Source organism: Thalassophryne amazonica, chromosome 20 (assembly GCF_902500255.1).
Source record: "Thalassophryne amazonica chromosome 20, fThaAma1.1, whole genome shotgun sequence".
Lineage (NCBI taxonomy): Eukaryota > Metazoa > Chordata > Actinopteri > Batrachoidiformes > Batrachoididae > Thalassophryne > Thalassophryne amazonica.
Genome location: NC_047122.1, coordinates 37,974,913 through 37,997,101, shown reverse-complemented (window position 1 = coordinate 37,997,101; position 22,189 = coordinate 37,974,913). Strand labels below are relative to the sequence as shown.

Here is a 22,189-nt window from a genome sequence, read left to right as displayed (position 1 = left end):
CCATTGTTGCATATATGCTACAATATTTGACTCAAATATGCAACATACCAAATTGACCAGTATGCCTGTTGTTGCAAATTTGCAACATACCATTATTATTATTATAACATTATAACGTAAATTATTACCAAAATACCAAAATTACTATTTTTGTGCAAAAGTGAAATTAATAATCTCAACATTATTTACCATCTACTTAAAGACAAAAACATACACAAAACTTTTTTTTATATACAGCTATATAAATTCAGGCATTAAGGGGTTAAGGACATTTACAGTGTTGTCCTGAAGCCACTCCTTTGATATCTAAAGATGAACAATTTCCCCCAGTCTGAGGTGCAGGTTTTTATCCGGGATGTCTGTGTACAGTGCTGCGTTCATCTTTCCCTCAATCCTAACTCGGGCCCCCATTTCCTGCCACTGAAAACATCCACACAGCAGGATGCTGCCACCACCATGCTTCACTGTAGGGATGGTGCCTGGTTTCCTCCAAACATGACTCCCGCATTCATGCCAAAGAGCTCAGTCTTTGTCTCTTCAGACCAGAGAATTTTGTGTCTCATGGTCTGAGAGTCCTTCAGGTGCCCTTTAGCAAACTCCTGGCAGGCTGCCATGTGCCTTTTACTAATGAGAGACTTCTATCTGGCCACTCTACCATACAGGCCTGATTGGTGGATTGCTGCAGAGATGGTTGTCCTTCTTGAAGGTTCTTCTCTCTCCACAGAGGAATGCTGGAGCTCTGACAGCATAACCATCGGGTTCTTGGTCACCTCCCTGACTAAGGCCCTTCTCCCCTGATCGCTTAGTTTAGATGTGCGGCCAGCTCTAGGAAGAGACCTGGTGGATCTTATCCTCTTCCATTTACAGACGATAGAGGCCACTGTGCTCATTGGAATCTTCAAAGCTCTTCCCCAGTTTTGTGCCTCAAGATAATTCCTTTGACTTCATGCTTGGTTTTGTGCTGGTTTTGTGCTCTGACATACGCTGTCAACTGTGGGACCTTATATGTAGACAGGTGTGTGCCTTTCCAAATCATGTAAATGGTAAATGGACTGCATTTATATAGCACTTCACTCACCTTTTTAAAATTCTTATTGGTTAATTGTTCTGGAAATGTTCCAATTTATTCTTATACCACTGACAGACGTACGCAGTCTACAAATTTTTTTTCTTGGTTTTACTCAGTTTTCTGCTCCCTGTTGTGCCTCAGGGTGCATCTCTTGGAAGGCCTTCAGGTCAGTGGCTGTTCCAAAGGTCTTTTCACAGCGTTTCAATTTTAGAAACTGAAATGATTAATAACGCTGTTAAACTGTAAAAATTTGCTCAAATATATGAATAAAGATATTATCCTAAATGTGGAGCACAAAACCATCATAATTACCACAAGAAGAGTTCATAGACACAATCTAAAGTGATTTAAGAGTCACTTTATTAACTACTTCAAGACACGAGACATACCAATGCAGAAACCTGGTGATGATGTGACAGCACATTATCGTTTTAAATAATTTGCAAATGAGAAGAATGTAGGTTTAAAGGAACAAGTCCAAGGAGATGAACCATTCATGCTGTGGCCTGCTGTTTCTGAAATTCAGTAATTCGGCTTTCCATCACAGGCCTGAAGTGCCTGATCAATCCCTTTGAATACAGAAAACAGATGAAAACAAGTTATTCAGAATGAAACAGAAACAAAGCAGATAAACAGAGCAGATAAAGCAGAAGTTGCATCTAATGACTGAAGAATTGAGCTTTTTAATTATGTAGAAATGTTAATTGTTGGAAATTACGGTGTTTAGTAGCAGGGGTGGTGGCCAAGTGGTTAATTCGCTTGGTTTCAGCGCAGAAGGTTCCAGGTTCAAATCCCACCCCTGCCACATTTCTCCATGTAATGTGAAGTTGCATCAGGAAGGGCATCCGGCGTAAAACCTGTGCCAATTCAACATGCAGATCCACCTTGGATTTGCTGTGGCGACCAGGAGCAGTCCTGGAGACGGGCCGACTGGGCAGCCGCCCGGGGCGGCATGACCGTGCGGGGGGGAAAAAAAAAAAACGGGGTGGGGGGGGGTTGTCCTGACAGGGGGTTCGTGGTTACAACGTGCTCAACTTTTGTTCAGAATCAGCTTCTTATCACTGGTAACGACGCGGCTTTCCCCTCACTCATTCCCACAGCTTCACAGTGCTTTAAACGGTCCACAGAGTTCAATAGCAACACAAAGCATGCAGCGAAACGAGACGAGTCATTGGATAAATGCTGGGCTTTGTCCCGCCCGTCGGACGCTCAGCGTGTCTGGGGGTCTATGGGGCAGTGGGCTGGCCCGGACGCTCAGCTTCTGCATGATGATTGGATGATCTGTCGCAGGGGGTTTCGCCCGGGGAGTAAATCACTCTAGGACCGCCACTGGTGGCGACCCCGAGTGCAAACAAGGGAGCAGCCAAAGGGACTTACTGCTGTTGCGGTGTTTAGTACAATAGATCTGTTAACTTACAGGGAACGTCAGTGAAGACTGCAATGTATTATGGAATATATTCCATTTGTGTTTATCCCATGAAAACAACTTAATAAATCCCAGTTACAAAAAAAAAAAAAAGTTTGAAACTACATTCAAGGGCTGTTAACTGAATTCTATGGTTACCATGGAGGAGGTGTTTTATCTGCCTTTGTTGAATACACCATTCACTGTAGTGCAATACAATACAACAGCATTGCATCCTCTGTGAATAATAACATTACACAGAGGTAGGTGCGCCTAATAAAGTGGCAATCACTTCCAGACATTTCTAGCAGCAGTGTAATATGGCCGTGTGTGTGTGTGTGTGTGTGTGTTTACCTGCACGGGCCAGGCTGCGCCGTCACCAAGGGCACAGATGGTGTGTCCCTCAATCTGCTTACTGAGCTCCCAAATCATGTCTATCTCTGCTGGCCGCGCATTACCCTGCACAAAACGCCACATCATCCTGTTCATCCAATCCACTCCTATAAAGAGCAGAAAGCAAGTGGAGAAAAAAGTGAATTTAGGGGCATGTTAAATGCATGACTGGCAGAAAGAATTTTTAGCCCAGTAAAGTCTCAACTACATCGGATTAGATAAATCTGTGTAATTATCTCAAACGCTTGCACCAATGATGCATAGAATTACAGGACACTTGCCCTCTCTGCAGGGAGTGCACTGGCCACAGCTCTCGTGCTTGTAGAACTCGATCAGGCGCGCGATAGCTCTGATAATGTCAGTCTGCAAAAACAATGCATCCGTTATAACAGGTACTGAATAATTTCTTTAAAGGGACATTTCAAATGAAGACATAAACCTGACGTGCTTACAGATTTGTCCATGACAATCAAAGCAGCTGTGCCCAGACCACTCTGAGCTTGGATGAGGGCATCAAAGTCCATGAGAACTTCCTCACATACACTTTTGGGAATGAGGGGTGTTGAGGAGCCACCAGGGATTACAGCCAGCAAATTATCCCAGCCGCCACGTACTCCACCTACGAGACAGATGTTTATTTCAATTAAGACACACGGAAAAGGATAAAGAAAAAAAAAAATCTAGGTCGGGTAAATCTGTCTTAATCTTTCCAGCTGTGACCCCCTTGGCACAGGGGAACGCATCTAGTGTGAGGAATTCAGAAGCTATTCACATCAATTTATTGGAGAAATCTAGAGCTTGAGAAATTCTTAATTTTATCTCTTCTTTAGTCCAATAATTCAATCTAAAAATCTGTAAATTAACGATCGTCAAGTACAACAAAGCATAGAACGTCACATCCCGTTCACGACAACAAAATTTAACAAATATTTCAAACCAAATTTGCTCAAGCAACCATCAAAAATGCATATTCTCAAATTTAAATGACCAAATTCTGCCGAAGTCATAATTACAACATCATTCATGTTATCCACAGAATCACTGATGAAAATTTCTGCATAACGATTCAAGGGCACCTGCATGCTTCTCGATGAGTTCTTTCATGGGGATAGACATCTCTTCCTCCACAGTACACGGGTGGTTAACATGGCCAGAGATGTTGAAGAGCTTCGTGCCCGAGTTCCTCTCTCTACCAAAGCTCAAAAACCACGATCCTCCACGACGACAGATGGTGGGGGCCACAGATACGGTCTCCACATTGGCAACGGTTGTTGGGCAACCAAACACACCTTAAAGAAAGCAGCAGACATAAACTGTCGTCAGTCATCACGGTCTCCAAGGACAAAATTCCCTATTGAGTACTACTATTTCAAACAAGCCAAAGTTCAGGAATGTGGGGTTCTACTATGATAGATTTCATGATGTGGAAATTCAAAGACTTGCATCATAACTGTTAAAAAGTCATTAAATTGTCTGTATGAGCCACAGCACAGCAAAAGTGTTTATGAGATCACGCTGTATGTCCACCAGGTCTTTGCTAAGCTCTTCCCCTTTCTCGCTGAAACCAAACACCATTGCAAATGAATGTGGCGCTCTGGGCGCCACATGGCGCATAGACCACGGGCTGTGTAATTAACATCTTCTGGAGTTTTGAGACTATGACCTACATCTGGGGTGGGTGTGAAAATATTGGCAAATGAAAGCCTATAGTATCTCAAACCACATGCTTATTTTCACAATCGTGAATTTTCAGCGTTAATGACAACCACAGGCCCAAAATGTCAACATACATCAAGTATATGTTATTTAAAAAAAAGGGGGGGGGGGTCAAAATAACATGTAATAACTTGTAAGAAATACTTTCGTTATTTATGGATTTTATTATTAAACAAGCAAGAAAATAGTGATCAGTTACTACCGTCACTGCCGTCCTTATCAGTATCTTCATGATCTCTTATCTAAAGTACATTATCTAAAGTACTGCATCCAGTGATGTTATGACATATCATGTCTGGCACATTTGCACAGATCTGTGCATAGAACATTGTTTCGCAGACATGCACAAATGTTTGCATCTCCACATTTAGTTTTTTTTTTTGGTTACAATTACCAACGTAGAACACCAGTTTTATGACACAATCATGCAATTGCATAAAATCACAATTACCATGAAATCAATTAGTCATGAGATACAGTATTCTAAATATGCAATTGCTGTGCAGTATTGTGGAATGTATGTGGTATGTGGTATTCCAATCATGTAATTGCTGGAGAATAAGTAATTACAGTAATACTTCACGATCTTCAAAAACAGCCACCCAAGTAAGCAAAGGCAATGCTCCAGAGTCAGTGAGTCACAGTGTTTGATTCATCATATACAAAATTTAAGCTTACATGAAGTTACATACCTATAGTATGTATAGAAGCTGCAGTTTCTGCTTTACTTTTGATGTTCTTTGTAGTTCTTTCTGAGTCAGTAAAATGTGAGTAGCATGTCTTGTGTAATCCACCATTGCTGGGTATAGGTTTACCATTATTATTATTATTATTATTATGTTGACAAAACCTTAATTACAAAATTAAAGAGCAAATGAGAATGGCTGTGGAAAATCTTCTGGAATGCATCACAACTGAAATATGTATGGAAAGATGCAAAAATATAAATATATCATTATGAAGTTTGCCAGTTTTGAAGTTTGTTAGTTTTTTTTTGTTTAAGTTTTCAAGAGTGTCAATGTTATACAGTGTAGCGACATTTTTTTTGCACAAAATGTGCAAAAATTGAATGTTTGTATCATTAAAAAAAGTCATAAAATGAGCAATAAAATTCACTAAAATTCAATTTTTGCACATTTTTCCAAAGTGAGTGCTGTAGTATACCCAGCAGGAGACCACTGATGTGTGCAGTGAATTTGGTGAAACCACACCTGAATTTATTAAATATTTTTCTGGTGTCTTGTTTTTGTACTTTGTAGACGGTCCCTACATTCCCGTTTCTCTGCCGTCTGCTCATTCAGATTAATATTTTTGCAGCTCAGAGTATGGCTCATATGGATTGAAAATAAGGTTGTAGTTCGTAGTCTACCTACCTGAGGTTAGAAACTAGTGTTGTTTGCTTTTCTACAATGTTTCTCTTAGGATTATTGAGCCATTTACGGGAGGGGGAGCTTTCTGTCCTCTCTGAGTTTGACAGGTGGACCGTCCCAGTCAAACCCCTCAACTGATCACACTGTCCCTGGAGCGGGATACACCCAGCGAGGCCGGGCACTTGACAACAGAAGTGACAGCTGCTCGGATCACCTCCGCACCTCACCGGCTGTGGTGACCCCACTCCCCACCAAAAAATAAAAAAATAAAATAAATCATTTTTGCGGTCATAGGGTTTGCGATCAAGATTTCCTGCAGTAAGTGATCTGTAAACGGAAATCCATAAACTACTGAAAATGAGAAAAAAAAGTTTATTAATAATCATATTCACATTTTGCGACACCCGCGTTCATGTTTTGGGAGAAATCTTTTCAGCATTTATGTTTTGCAATTAACGGTTTGTGGATAATTCGCAATTTGCAGCTGATTCACGTTTTGGGGGTTAAACAAAGTAACTGAACATTTCCTGTAATATTCTCTACCAAATATACAAAAATCATGCCCACCCTTTTATAGGTCCAGCAAAAACACAATATATTGGGACAGCTGGGTGTTCCCTTAATTTCCCAGAGGGAGTCTTCCCAAGGGATCAATAAAGTTCTATCAAATCTATCAGGGCTAACACCGCATAACGTAGTAAATGTGAATATCTGACACACAGCAGCCATAAATCAAAAAATTAATAAATTAAAAAAAAAAAATCCCCCACCACCTTTTTCAAAGTCCACCAACCATCAAAACTTCCCCTTATTTCTACCATTCTACTGTATTAAAATAACATTTTGTATTATTTATGAAAAAAGGCTACACTGTTGTCAGTTTGCAAGATGTATAAAATATGATCAAACTGGAAAAAAAGAAAAACAGTGATATCGGATACTGAAGTATAAAAGTGACCAGTTATTCCAACATAAATTCTTAATGGACATGGCAAAGCTCACTGATACTCACCCACATCAGCAGGAAAAGGGGGTTTGAGGCGAGGCTTGCCCTGCTTCCCCTCCAAAGACTCAATAAGAGCAGTTTCCTCTCCACAGATGTATGCTCCAGCACCACGCATCACAAAGACATCAAACTCATAACCAGACCCACAGGCATTTTTTCCAATAAGTCCAGCAGCGTAGGCCTCATTGATTGCCACCTACATACAGAAATTAAAGAAAGAACAGTCAGATTATAATTTACTGTCCTGTTACACATACTTAAAGGAATATATAGAAGAAAGTACCAGTCCAGCTGGTGCACCAAGAAGTTGGTTCGCGAAACCCCCAATAGTTCAAAATAACACTGAAATAATATTGTACGTATATTTGTTATGAGGTCACACAATATTCTGAAGTACTTTCATATTTGGGGGTGAAACTGTTCATTCTTACAGTTTAGTGTTTGGACGATTCTGACAGAGGACAAGCTGGACAAAGCACGTGTTTGAAAAACAGATGAAGCAGCCCCGGAGCTCACAGTGATGCAAGTTAACCATTTTTATGCATTTGAGAGCCTTGTGCAAAATAGACCCTGCTGCACACTGTTACTACACTTTAAATTAATCTATCATTAATGGCTGATTGATCAGATGACCACGACCTCAACACACCTGGTCAGGTTCAAAAGGACAAAAGCACCTCATTTAGAACAAAATCAAAATAGAGTTGTTGCACCTTATCATCAAAATTCACATTCATGTATCCACTAAGCAGATCATGTGCTTGACAAACATGAAATATATACATCATTTCCAAAATAAAAAATACAAATAATAAATCATCTTTGGGGACTCATCTCATTGCAATTTATATGGTAGTCAATTACCTTAGTATTTTGATGAACTAAGGTATACATAGATAATTTTTGTACCTTCATATTACACTCGTACCAAAAATTTAACTCATTGATGAGGCAAGCCCCAAAAGATTTTTCACCAACAATTAACTAAAGTACATATCATGTTGTGATTTCATGCTAGTTCATTAAGGGCATGCTTCACCAGGTATCAAGGTACATCAAACAATGCACTTTTGGTCAGGTTTGGGCCCCCCCACCTCCCATTTCAGCCGGGACCTTCTTTCAGAAATTCACTATAAAGTTCTGCCCCCTCTCACCTGAAGGTTGGATGACTCATTGTAGAATTCTCCTCTGATATAGATATAGGCAGCACGGGCCCCCATGGCCCTTCCAGCAACGAGGCAACCCTCCACGAGCTTGTGTGGATCATGTCGCATGATCTCTCTGTCCTTACACGTGCCAGGCTCCCCCTCGTCCGCATTCACCACCAGGTACTTTGGTCTGAGGGAGGTGAACACATCTTTATACACACTCGCCTTGGTTCAATGATCACATACGTGGTCTCAAGTATAAGTATAGAGGTCTAGAACAAAAATGGTGTAGTTCAAAACAGTATTCCACCTCGCCTGGCGCGATGCTATTCTAGACTATAAGCATGCACTGTGATTACAAAAGCGGGCCTACTACTCAGATTTGATTAACAAAAACACATATAATTCAAAGTAAGCTTCTGTTCACACGGTGCCAACACTTATTCAAGGACATCCGCCTGTAAGTCACTCTTCATTTATAGCCCAAGATTTCTTGGATTACTTCGAGAAGAAAATAGATGACATTAGGTTAAATATATTCCAGCATGCCTTAGTCTGGCCACTGTGGATGCCATTACTGATACATCAAACCTAGATTTACAGAGTTTGATATTATTTCACTGGGCAAAACCTGTAACTTCTGTTAAAAGCACAACCTGTCTTTTCAACCCTATACCAAAAGGTAAATGGACTGCATTTATATAGTGCTTTTCCATCTGCATCAGACGCTCAAAGCGCTTTACAATAATGCCTCACATTCACCCCGATGTCAGGGTGCAGGATGCCTCACAAGGTACTCGCTACACACGGCGAGCAACTAGGGGATTAAGGACTTTGCCCAAGGGCCCTTAGTGATTTTCCGGTCAGGCTGGGATTTGAACCAAGGATCCCCCGGTCTCAAGCCCAATGCTTAACCACTGGACCATCACCTCCCCTAACAGTCAGAACAACAAAACTGTTTAAGTACCTGTGGCCTACCCTTGGGCCTACTGTACTGAAAATTATTAATCTGTCACTCAGCTTGGGATCTGTTCCTAAAAGTTTCAAATCTGCAGTGATTAAACCATTACTTAAGAAACCTAACCTTGACTATAGTCTATTGAAAAATGATAGGCCAATATCAAACCTATAATTTTGTTCTAAAATTGTTGAAGAAGTGGTTTCACAGAAGCTCATGGACCACCTTACAGAGAATAATCTCTTTGAACCACTGCAGTCTACATTTAGCCCACACCATTCCATAGAGACAGTTCTCACTAAAGTGGTAAATGATCTGCTTGCAATGAATTCAGACACCACTACGGTTCTGGTCTTGTTAGATCTTAGCATTGCTTTTGATGCGGTGGATCACCGTATTCTACTGATAGGCGGAGAATCATTTTTGGATTACTGGGATTGTCCTCCCATGGTCGACATCATACCTAACCAGTTGCTCTCACTATGTCCTATACAGTGTTGCCACAGTTACTTTGAAAAAGTAACTTAGTTACTTTACTGATTACTCAATTGTAAAAGTAACTTAGTTACTTTACTGATTACTCAATTGTAAAAGTAACTAAGTTAGATTACTAGTTACTTTTTTAGTTACTTTTCCCAGCTGCCGACAACAACCCTCTGCCACCTCAACATGACAATGATACCTGTTTTGCCAAAACTCACTTTATAGTCACCCTTTCTTGACTTCAATGAAAATAAATACTTGTTTTATAAAAAGTAAAATAAAGACCTCTTTCTTGACCTCATATTTAACTGTTGACAGCACTGTAACAGTAAAACTTGCAATTTCGAGCCTACATTGTTTATAAAGGTAACTATTAAATTCTAACATTTTTTCTAACATTTAAATTCTCTCTAAACATTTTACTTGTCGAAATTATATTATTTTAAGCAATATTAGTTGTAGTAAAAAACGGCTTCAAAATTGCACCTTTAATCTAGGGGTGTTGTGGGGGAGGGGGCACATCCTTGCCCCACGCCCCCATTCCATCTAGATTCGCCCCTGCTTTGGCGTTTGAGCACAAAGAATGGATAACATTTATTTATGCAGAAAACATGACCAGATTTACAGGTAAGAAAGTTTTATTGCGTTTTCACATCATGTGGTCCTCAGAAAGAGAGTTTAGGTGCATTTGAGTGGAAAATAGTGTTAGCTGTTGACGCGTCGCGGAGGATCAGCTGTTTTTAACGACCAGATACAGAGCGGCTCAGCTCAGAATTCTAAATAAAGGAGGAAAAAAAGTATAAAAATGTCTTTGTAAAGTTCAGTGCAGGTGTGCTGATCACCGCGCTTTAAGAGGTGAGGACGAGTCGAGCAGCTGCAAAAATCTGCGGATTAAAAGCTCACAGCTCGCTTAAAGTGGGCAGTTCAGTCGAACCCCGACCTCCTGCCCACGGACCAAGTTTAATGCTGTTATCGACCCACAATGAAAAATAATAGTAACGCACAGTGACATGGAGAAGTAACTTTAATCTGATTACTGATTTGGAAAGATTAACGCGTTAGATTACTCGTTACTAAAAAAAGTGGTCAGATTAGAGTAACGCGTTACTAAGTAACGCGTTACCGGCATCACTGGTCCTATACAACAACAATACCTCTAACCTTGTTGACATGAAATACGAGGACACACAGGGGTCTGTCTTTGGCCCCCTGCTTTTTCCCCTTTAGATAGCATCCCTTGGGCACATACTGCAGCTTTATGGGATTACTTTTCATTGCTACGCTGATGACACTGCTACTGCTGGTAATCTCATACACAATGACTTGAGAGAATTGCCTTGCGTCAGTGAAAAGATGGATGTTCAGCCATTTGTTACTCTTAAACTCTTACAAGACCAAAACAATGGTCCTTGCTCTGACGAGACATTGACATCAATTTGATCAGCTAATGCTTAAACTAGGCTAGTGTGTCATACATCACACAAACAAAGTGAGGAACCTTGGAGTGATTTTTGATCAATTCCATGCTGTCCTTTGACCTACATGTCAATATCATAATGACTGCTTTCTTCTACCTTTGAGACACAGCAAAGATTCATCCCATCCTGTCATTGGCTGATGCAGAGACTCTGATCCATGCATTTGTCTCTTCTAGGCTGGGCTGTTCTATTCTCTGGTTTACCACAGCCCAGCTTTAGGAGCCTGTAATTGATTCAAAATGCTGCGGCAAGAGTTTTGACAAAAAGCAGAAAGTTTGCTGACATTACACCGATTTTGGCATCTCTTCACTGGCTTCCTGTCTCTGTGAGGTCAGATTTTAAGGTTCTCTGGCTAACCTATGAAGTTGTTCACAGACTACCACCTCCCTACTTAGCTGACCTAATTACACCGTATATACTGGCACGGGCTCTGCATGCTCAGGGTGCAGGACTACTTTGTGTCCCTAGGGTGAATAAAAAGTCTGTAGGCCACAAAGCCTTCTCTTATCGTGCCTCTCTTTTGTGGAATGATCTCCCTGCAGAGATGAAACACTCAGATTCCGTAAGACATTTAAGTCCAGATTTAAGATGCATTTATTCTCCTCCTTGCACGGCTAGCAAACTGGCATAGTATGGAACTGTACTTCTTATCACTTCAACTCATCTTATTAGCAACAGAAGCAGGTCACGGCCTCACTTCATCTAAATTATGGGTCTGTTAGTGAAGCTCAGGGCTAGCTGCTGGTGATCATTTTACTATTCTCTCTGCTTCCCTGTCGATTTATTGCTGGTGAATTATACCTTAGGTGCAGTTATTTCTGGCCGACTGATTCTGCTCTTTTTCCTCTCTGTCACAGGAACTGAAGACATTGCGCAAGGCTGATGCCTGCTGGCCCTGCACCCCAGGGCCCTGGAACTCTCTCATGACACCCTGCCTGTGGCGACAATGACTGCGTGCTCATCTCAGTAATGCACTTTATTTTTGATGCTACTCTGGTTTTTCTGTTTCTTCAGCTTGATAAAAACTTTGCAAAAACCGTCCGTTAGAATGGCCTAGGCAGTGGGTAAATGGGCCGCATTTACATAGCGCTTTTCCATCTGCATCAGATGCTCAAACCGCTTTACAAATAATGCCTCACATTCACCCCGATGTGAGGGTGCTGCCATACAAGGTAGTCACTACCTACCAGGAGCAACTAGGGGATTAGGGACCTAGCCAATGGGCCCGTAGTGATTTTCTGGTCAGGGTGGGATTTGAATAGAGGATCCTCTGATCTCAAGCCCAATGCTTAACCACTAGACCATCATATCCCCTAACAGACAGGCTCAGAGATCACCCCTCTGAGTCTGGTGTGCTTGAGGTTTCTTCCTCAATATCATCAAAGGGAGTTTGTCATTACCACTGTAACCTGTGCACTTGCTCTAGGGGTTTGGTAAGGTTAGACCTTACTCATGTGAAGCGCCTTGAGGCAACTTTGTTGTAATTTAGTGCTGTATAAATAAAATTAATTGAGCTAAAATAAATTTACATTAAAATCAGTCAGGCAGAATGGCATGAGGCATCCAGTGAAGCATTGATGGGATGACCATGATAAGTTTACATGTAATACTTATGTCATTACGTGTTCTGTCCCTTTTCATTCACAGGGGGATGCTTAAATCAGGTCCAGCAGTGTAGCTTGACAACATGATAATCAAAGGCTCCACTCATTGTCCGAATGTCTTTTTCAGTTTTGGCTACAAATACCTGTCTTGTTGAAAATGTGTATAATATGAAAATTCAGTAAGGTATATCTTATATATTATATTCCAATTCTAAGGTGGAACTATGCTAGTATACTAAGGTATATCTAAATATCTAAAAAGGAAGAGTAAAATGGAAGAGTAGAAAAGAGTAAAGTGGTATTATAATACATTTGACTAGAGTGAATAACATAAATACTTGTTAAAAATGGTTCTGTCCAGTTCCATGTTTTAGGAAATACCAACACATGCAACTTACAGATTGTTTGTCTCCTTGACTGACCTGCCATCACTTGGCTTGTTCATGAAACCCCATTTCATGCCAGTAGGAAAACCAGCTCCACCTCTTCCACGCAGGCCAGACACCTTAATTTCATTGAGGATCCAGTCTACACCTTTCAACAGGATCTCTTTAGTCTTGTACCAGTCACCACGCTCAAGGCCCCCTTCAACCTCAAGAGTAACACAGAATATCTGTGGACCATGTTCTATCAATTTATATTTTTCATGTGGCATAGAGCTATGTTATGTCAAAACACATGCATGTGTGACATCTTTAGTTTTTACATTTGTCTTTTGTGCAGTGCAATAGAAAACTATCTAATGTCAATGTGGATTGAATTTATAGAGCACATTAGGCATTACCTCCAGTCATGACGGCCGTAAAGGTTTGTGAAAATTCTATCCTCATCTGCCAAGGGTCCAAATTTTGTTTTCTTAGGAGCATTCTGAGAAAAAAAAAAAAAACACATATAAAACCATATCTGCAGTGCAATCATTTACAAATGTGCATAATTTTATGCAGAAAGAATACAAGCTTAACACCTGAGCTGTACTATTGAATCTATTGATCGTTGTCACACCGCCTTGACTGACAGCAGCTGGCACGCAGTGCCACCGCGCTCACTACTGCCCGAGACAGGGACAGCATCCTCCTGCAAAACATCACCAGTCAGATATGTGTTTCATATGTACTTTATTTAAAAAAGAAAGGTATAGCACAGCAATTGCAGTTCCATTTTTTGAGAAAACGACAATAAAATCTGCAATTTGATTGCCTTGCAGTGTTGCCAGTTACTTTGCAAAAAAAATCCAATTCATGATACTCCTTGGAAAACGTAATTACTTTACTGATTACTCAATTTTAAAAGTAACTAAGTATGATTACTAGTTACTTTCAGCAGCTGCCGACAACACCCCCCGCCACCTCAACATGAAAATGATAACCCGTTTAGCCAATACTCATTTTATAGTCACCCTTTCTTGAATATAAATACTTATTTATATAAAAGACATCTTTCTTGACCTCATATTTAACTGTTGACAACACTGTAACAGTAAAACTTGCAATTTCTAACCTACATGTTTATAAATATAACTATGAAATTCTTTCTAATATATCTCTCTAAACATTTTAGTTGAAATTATATTATATAAGTAGTATTAGTAGCAGTAGTAAAAAAGACTTCAAATGTGGCTCTTTAATCTAGGGGTGTTGCGGGGAGCCACGTCCTCCCCTCCCCATGCCCCCTTTCTGTCTGGATTCGCCCCTGCTTTGACATCTGAGCAGGAAGAATGGATAACGTTTATTTATGCAGAAAACACGACCAGATTGACAGGTAAAGTTTTATCAGGGTTCTTTGTGGCATATTGTCCTCATAAAGAGAGATTAGGTGCTGGAAAAAAGTATTGTTAACGCGTCGCAGATCAGCTGATTTTAGCGAGGAGACACAGAGCGGCTCAACTCAGTTTTAAATAAAGGGGGGAAAAGCATTAAAATGTCTTTGTAAAACTCAGTGCAGGTGTGTTGTCGTCACTGCGCTTTGAGAGATGACGTCTGTTTTTCCAACTCGGAGCTACAGTGCAAAACCCCGGAGGAAAAGCTCGCAGCTTGCTGAATGTGGGCAGTTCAGTCGAACCCTGACCCCCTGCCCACCGGCCAAGTTTAATGCTGCGATCGACCCGCAATGCAAAAATAAGAGTAACGCGCAATGACTTGGAGAAGTAACTTTAATCTGATTACTGATTTGGAAAGATTGATGCATTAGATTACTCATTACTGAAAAAAGTGATCATATTGAGTAACGCATTACTAAGTAACGAGTTACCAGCATCACCGTTGCCTTGATGTCTCAAGAGAAAAAGACAGCACATCTACACAAGGATGATGCTTTTCATCTAGCACTGTGATTGCAATGCAGAACACTTTCAGAGCTGAAACCATTAGCCAATTAATTAATTTGATGACCAAGAGAAATCTGCAACTATTTTGAGTGCTAAAACATTGGAGGCATTTGTTATGGAAAAGCCAACACAAGAAATGGTTCCACATTCTCAAATGCAAATACTATATGCATTCTTACCATTTTTAAGTCAATAGTTAATATATTTGGCTTTCACAATACAGGTCAGATTGAAATGAGACATTTCAATCTGGGTCTTTTAGTGAAGCTTAGGGCAAGCGGCCGGCGATCACCTTAGTATTTCTTCTGTTTTTCTTGTTGATTAATGCTGGCAAATTATACAGTATTTTTTGTCTATCTGATGCCTGATTCCTTTTTCTCTGTTTAAGGTGCAGCTCCATCCAGAGATGGGAGTTGTGTTTGTGTTGGCGACCCTCCTGTCCTGTGCACCAACAGCAATTCTTGTATATTCGTCCGTGAATTGTTCTGTGAATTATGTCTGTAATTTATGTTTGTAGCATGGCCCAAGCAGAGGTAGTAATTTATAGTTGATTCTAAAGATAATAAAGTCTACAATATTCATTTTGTTCAGAGCAACTGACTGACAAAAATAAAATTAGCCTACTTTGCTATATTGGATTATAAGAGCCTGTGTAACTACTTAACTTCAAGTGATGGTCGCTGACAGCGAACTAAAGGTGAAAGCACCTTAACTGTAATACTTTAGCTCAGTAAAGTTGTACTCAAATCACGACATACAGATGTTAACCATCTCAGTTTGTGTGAAAACAGCAGCATAAATAACTGTTTGTACACTGTGACCTCCACTACATCCAGCTAGTTTAGCTACGTTAGCTTAGCAGTTAACCTTTGCAATGAGATAAAACAGCGGATTTCAACGTAACGTCAAAAAAACCTTCGTGCAAGTAAAGTTCTTAATTACAATCACTCCACTAAAATAATTAATAATATTGTGACCGTCTTACCTTTTTTCTACGTTCCAATTTTACGAAACGTACACAGGAAGCACATGATAGAACGACCCGGATATTATCATCATGAAACGTTAAACTGACTTAAAATGGACTAAAACGTATTAAAAAATATGTAGAAAAATTAAACTGCTTAATGCAGCTAGTTATTACTGAAACCTAATTACTCGTCGGTCCAGACTGGACCCAATGTTGTGAAGAAGCGGCCCAAAACTTGGATTTCTAAATCTCAAAGCTCATTTTATTTTCTTTTTTTGGTCTCGGGAGACAAAGCTCACTCCAGTCATGGCACTTCAAGATCAACAGGGGTTATTATTCTCTTTAAAAACTTTCAAGGCCGGATTGTATCAGATACAGATGAGCACGGTCACTAGTTGATCCTTGTGTCATAAGTATGGACAATCTGTAATTCATTTTAATCAACATATATGGCTACAAAAACATAAGACAAAGCACTATTAGAACAAATAATTTCACATTTAGAACATCTGAAATTATCACACTCAACTGACAAGTTTGGACCAAGTTGACTTTTTTTGACAAATGTCCTTTTAGATACCCTTCAAGCCATCCTAATCCCATATTTAATGATTTCTATAATGAACTGAATCTAACTGATGTTTAGAGACACATTAATACAGCAGGTTTTCAATACATTTGGTTCAGTTCGAACTATCCGGAATTGAGCATTGATTCTTCTGGCAAAGCTTCTGGGGAAAACCTGGTCTTGTTAGGAGAGACGGCATCCATCCCACTTTGGATGGAGCAGCTCTCATTTCTAGAAATCTGGCTAATTTTCTTAAATCCTCCAAACCGTGACTATCCAGGGTTGGGACCAGGAAGCAGAGTTGTAGTCTTACACACCTCTCTGCAGCTTCTCTCCCCCTGCCATCCCCTCATTACCCCATCCCCGTAGAGACGGTGCCTGCTCCCAGACTACCAATAACCAGCAAAAATCTATTTAAGCATAAAAATTCAAAAGAAAAAAATAATATAGCACCTTCAACTGCACCACAGACTAAAACAGTTAAATGTGGGTCTATTAAACATTAGGTCTCTCTCTTCTAAGTCCCTGTTGGTAATGATATAATAATTGATCAACATATTGATTTATTCTGCCTAACAGAAACCTGGTTACAGCAGGATGAATATGTTAGTTTAAATGAGTCAACACCCCCGAGTCACACTAACTGTCAGAATGCTCGTAGCATGGGCCGGGGCGGAGGATTAGCAGCAATCTTCCATTCCAGCTTATTAATTAATCAAAAACCCAGACAGAGCTTTAATTCATTTGAAAGCTTGTCTCTTAGTCTTGTCCATCCAAATTGGAAGTCCCAAAAACCAGTTTTATTTGTTATTATCTATCGTCCACCTGGTCGTTACTGTGAGTTTCTCTGTGAATTTTCAGACCTTTTGTCTGACTTAGTGCTTAGCTCAGATAAGATAATTATAGTGGGCGATTTTAACATCCACACAGATGCTGAGAATGACAGCCTCAACACTGCATTTAATCTATTATTAGACTCTATTGGCTTTGCTCAAAAAGTAAATGAGTCCACCCACCACTTTATCATATCTTAGATCTTGTTCTGACTTATGGTATGGAAATAGAAGACTTAACAGTATTCCCTGAAAACTCCTTCTGTCTGATCATTTTTTAATACATTTACATTTACTCTGATGGACTACCCAGCAGTAGGGAATAAGTTTCATTACACTAGAAGTCTTTCAGAAAGCGCTGTAACTAGGTTTAAGGATATGATTCCTTCTTTATGTTCTCTAATGCCATATAACAACACAGTGCAGAGTAGCTACCTAAACTCTGTAAGGGAGATAGAGTATCTCGTCAATAGTTTACAATCCTCATTGAAGACAGCTTTGGATGCTGTAGCTCCTCTGAAAAAGAGAGCTTTAAATCAGAAGTGTCTGACTCCATGGTATAACTCTCAAACTCGTAGCTTAAAGCAGATAACCCGTAAGTTGGAGAGGAAATGGCGTCTCACTAATTTAGAAGATCTTCACTTAGCCTGGAAAAAAGAGTCTGTTGCTCTATAAAAAAGCCCTCCGTAAAGCTAGGACATCTTTCTACTCATCACTAATTGAAGAAATAAGAACAACCCCAGGTTTCTTTTCAGCACTGTAGCCAGGCTGACAAAGAGTCAGAGCTCTATTGAGCTGAGTATTCCATTAACTTTAACTAGTAATGAGTTCATGACTTTCTTTGCTAACAAAATTTTAACTATTAGAGAAAAAATTACTCATAACCATCCCAAAGACGTATCGTTATCTTTGGCTGCTTCAGTGATGGCCGGTATTTGGTTAGACTCTTTCTCTCCGATTGTTCTGTCTGAGTTTATTTTCATTAGTTACTTCATCCAAACCATCAACATGTTTATTAGAACCCCATTCCTACCAGGCTGCTCAAGGAAGCCCTACCATTATTTAATGCTTCGATCTTAAATATGATCAATCTATCTTTGTTAGTTGGCTATGTACCACAGGCTTTTAAGGTGCAGTAATTAAACCATTACTTAAAAAGCCATCACTTGACCCAGCTATCTTAGCTAATTATAGGCCAATCTCCAACCTTCCTTTTCTCTCAAAGATTCTTGAGAGGGTAGTTGTAAAACAGCCTAACTGATCATCTGCAGAGGAATGTCTATTTGAAGAGTTTCAGTCAGGTTTTAGAATTCATCATAGTACAGAAACAGCATTAGTGAAGGTTACAAATGATCTTCTTATGGCCTTGGACAGTGGACTCATCTCTGTGGCTTGTTCTGTTAGACCTCAGTGCTGCTTTTGATACTGTTGACCATAAATTTTATTACAGAGATTAGAGCATGCCATAGGTATTAAAGGCACTGCGCTGCGGTGGTTTGAATCATATTTGTCTAATAGATTACAATTTGTTCATGTAAATGGGGAATCTTCTTCACAGACTAAAGTTAATTATGGAGTTCCACAAGGTTCTGTGCTAGGACCAATTTTATTCACTTTATATATGCTTCCCTTAGGCAGTATTATTAGACGGTATTGCTTAAATTTTCATTGTTACGCAGATGATACCCAGCTTTATCTATCCATGAAGCCAGACGACACACACCAATTAGTTAAACTGCAGGATTGTCTTACAGACATAAAGACATGGATGACCTCTAATTTCCTGCTTTTAAACTCAGATAAAACTGAAGTTATTGTACTTGGCCCCACAAATCTTAGAAACATGGTGTCTAACCAGATCCTTACTCTGGATGGCATTACCTGACCTCTAGTAATACTGTGAGAAATCTTGGAGTCATTTTTGATCAGGATATGTCATTCAAAGTGCATATTAAACAAATATGTAGGACTGCTGTTTTTGCATTTACGCAATATCTCTAAAATCAGAAAGGTCTTGTCTCAGAGTGATGCTGAAAAACTAATTCATGCATTTATTTCCTCTAGGCTGGACTATTGTAATTCATTATTATCAGGTTGTCCTAAAAGTTCCCTAAAAAGCCTTCAGTTAATTCAAAATGCTGCAGCTAGAGTGCTGACGGGGACTAGAAGGAGAGAGCATATCTCACCCATATTGGCCTCTCTTCATTGGCTTCCTGTTAATTCTAGAATAGAATTTAAAATTCTTCTTCTTACTTATAAGGTTTTGAATAATCAGGTCCCATCTTATCTTAGGGACCTCGTAGTACCATATCACCCCAATAGAGCGCTTCGCTCTCAGACTGCAGGCTTACTTGTAGTTCCTAGGGTTTGTAAGAGTAGAATGGGAGGCAGAGCCTTCAGCTTTCAGGCTCCTCTCCTGTGGAACCAGCTCCCAATTCAGATCAGGGAGACAGACACCCTCTCTACTTTTAAGATTAGGCGTAAAACTTCCTTTTTGCTAAAGCTTATAGTTAGGGCTGGATCAGGTGACCCTGAACCATCCCTTAGTTATGCTGCTATAGACGTAGACTGCTGGGGGGTTCCCATGATGCACTGTTTCTTTCTCTTTTGCTCTGTATGCACCACTCTGCATTTAATCATTAGTGATCGATCTCTGCTCCCCTCCACAGCATGTCTTTTCCTGGTTCTCTCCCTCAGCCCCAACCCAGTCCCAGCAGAAGACTGCCCCTCCCTGAGCCTGGTTTCTGCTGGAGGTTTCTTCCTGTTAAAAGGGAGTTTTTCCTTCCCACTGTAGCCAAGTGCTTGCTCACAGGGGGTCGTTTTGACCGTTGGGGTTTTACATCATTATTGTATGGCCTTGCCTTACAATATAAAGCGCCTTGGGGCAACTGTTTGTTGTGATTTGGCGCTATATAAAAAAAAAATTGATTGATTGATTGATTGATTAATCTGCTGAGTGACAAAGTCAAGCTCTAGTATTTCTGCAGCAACATTAACAGACCATTGTGATATTTTTTCTAGATCTTAAATTGAAAATAAGAACTCGAATACTGGACATTCAAGTCTGCTAAAGAACAAAGAATACTGTCAAAATATTAGTTTTCTAACTGAAGAAATTAAGTCCTCTGAAGAACTTACTTCTCCTCAAATTTAGAATTTGCCAGGATCTGTCCTTCAGTAAAAAACCATCCATCCATCCATTTTCTTCCGCTTTATCCGGAGTCGGGTCGCGGGGGCAGCAGCTCAAGCAAAGCCGCCCAGACCTCCCGATCCACACACACCTCCCCGAGCTCCTCCGGGGGAACCCCAAGGCGTTCCCAAGCCAGCCGAGAGATGTAATCCCTCCAGCGTGTCCTGGGTCTTCCCCGGGGCCTCCTCCCAGTGGGACATGCCCGGAACACCTCTCCAGCGAGGCGTCCAGGGGGCATCCGGAAAAGATGTTGATACTCCCCCTCTAGCTGCCACCTTATCGTGGTGGGGGAGTTTGCGTACCCGGATGATCCTAGGAGCTATGTTGTCGGGGGCTTTGTGCTCCCTGTAGGGTCTCCCAAGGCAAACAGGTCCTAGGTGACGGGTCAGACTAAGGGCAGTTCAGAACCTCCATGACCAGTAAAAGATCAAGGACCGAGACGTCGCCCGGTATGGCGGAGCCGGGGTCCCACCCTGGAGCCAGGCCTGGGGTTGGGGCGAGCGCGCGAGCGCCTGGTGGTCGGGCCTTAGCCCATGGGGCCCGGCTGGGCTCAGGCCGAAAGAGTGACGTGGGCCTGCCCTCCTGTGGGTTTACCACCTGCGGAGGGTTGGGTGGCAGTTGAGGGCGGGTGGCCCGGCGGCCCGGTCCATGCTCACAGCCCCTGGCTGTTGGGACGTGGAAAGTAAAAAACCAACAACAACAAAACATTTTGACAAAGAGACATTATAATGCAACTACACTCAACAAAAATATAAACGCAACACTTTTGGTGTTGCTCCCATTTTGTATGAGATGAACTCAAAGATCTAAAACTTTTTCCATATACACAATATCACCATTTCCCTCAAATATTGTTCACAAACCAGTCTAAATCTGTGATAGTGAGCACTTCTCCTTTGCTGAGATAATCCATCCCACCTCACAGGTGTGCCATATCAAGATGCTGATTAGACACCATGATTAGTGCACAGGTGTGCCTTAGACTGCCCACAATAAAAGGCCACTCTGAAAGGTGCAGTTTTGTTTAATTGGAGGGGGATACCAGTCAGTATCTGGTGTGACCACTATTTGCCTCATGCAGTGCAAGACCTCTCCTTCGCATAGAGTTGATCAGGTTGTCAATTGTGGCCTGTGGAATGTTGGTCCACTCCTCTTCAATGGCTGTGCCAAGTTGCTGGATATTGGCAGGAACTGGTACACGCTGTCGTATACGCCGGTCCAGAGCATCCCAAACATACTCAATGGGTGACATGTCCGGTGAGTATGCCGGCCATGCAAGAACTGGGACATTTTCAGCTTCCAAGAATTGTGTACAGATCCTTGCAACATGGGGCCGTGCATTATCCTGCTGCAACATGAGGTGATGTTCTTGGATGTATGGCACAACAATGGGCCTCAGGATCTCGTCATGGTATCTCTGTGCATTCAAAATGCCATCAATAAAATGCACCTGTGTTCTTCGTCCATAACAGACGCCTGCCCATACCATAACCCCACCGCCACCATGGGCCACTCGATCCACAACATTGACATCAGAAAACCGCTCACCCACACGACGCCACACACGCTGTCTGCCATCTGCCCTGGACAGTGTGAACTGGGATTCATCCGTGAAGAGAACACCTCTCCAACGTGCCAAACGCCAGCGAATGTGAGCATTGCCCACTCAAGTCGG

General features: G+C 41.0%; 1 protein-coding gene across 1 annotated transcript; it reads right to left on the bottom strand.

Annotated features, from left to right (window-relative positions):
* Window positions 1-1,407: 1,407 nt before the first annotated feature.
* ndufv1 (NADH:ubiquinone oxidoreductase core subunit V1) lies at window positions 1,408-13,700 on the bottom strand. Its single transcript, XM_034160980.1, is given in 12 exon segments — window positions 1,408-1,638; window positions 2,829-2,974; window positions 3,149-3,230; window positions 3,320-3,486; window positions 3,944-4,156; window positions 6,966-7,155; window positions 8,114-8,297; window positions 13,053-13,209; window positions 13,212-13,222; window positions 13,415-13,497; window positions 13,595-13,657; window positions 13,659-13,700. Coding segments are annotated over 12 exon segments (1,413 nt in total). The 3' UTR covers window positions 1,408-1,563.
* Window positions 13,701-22,189: the final 8,489 nt, after the last annotated feature.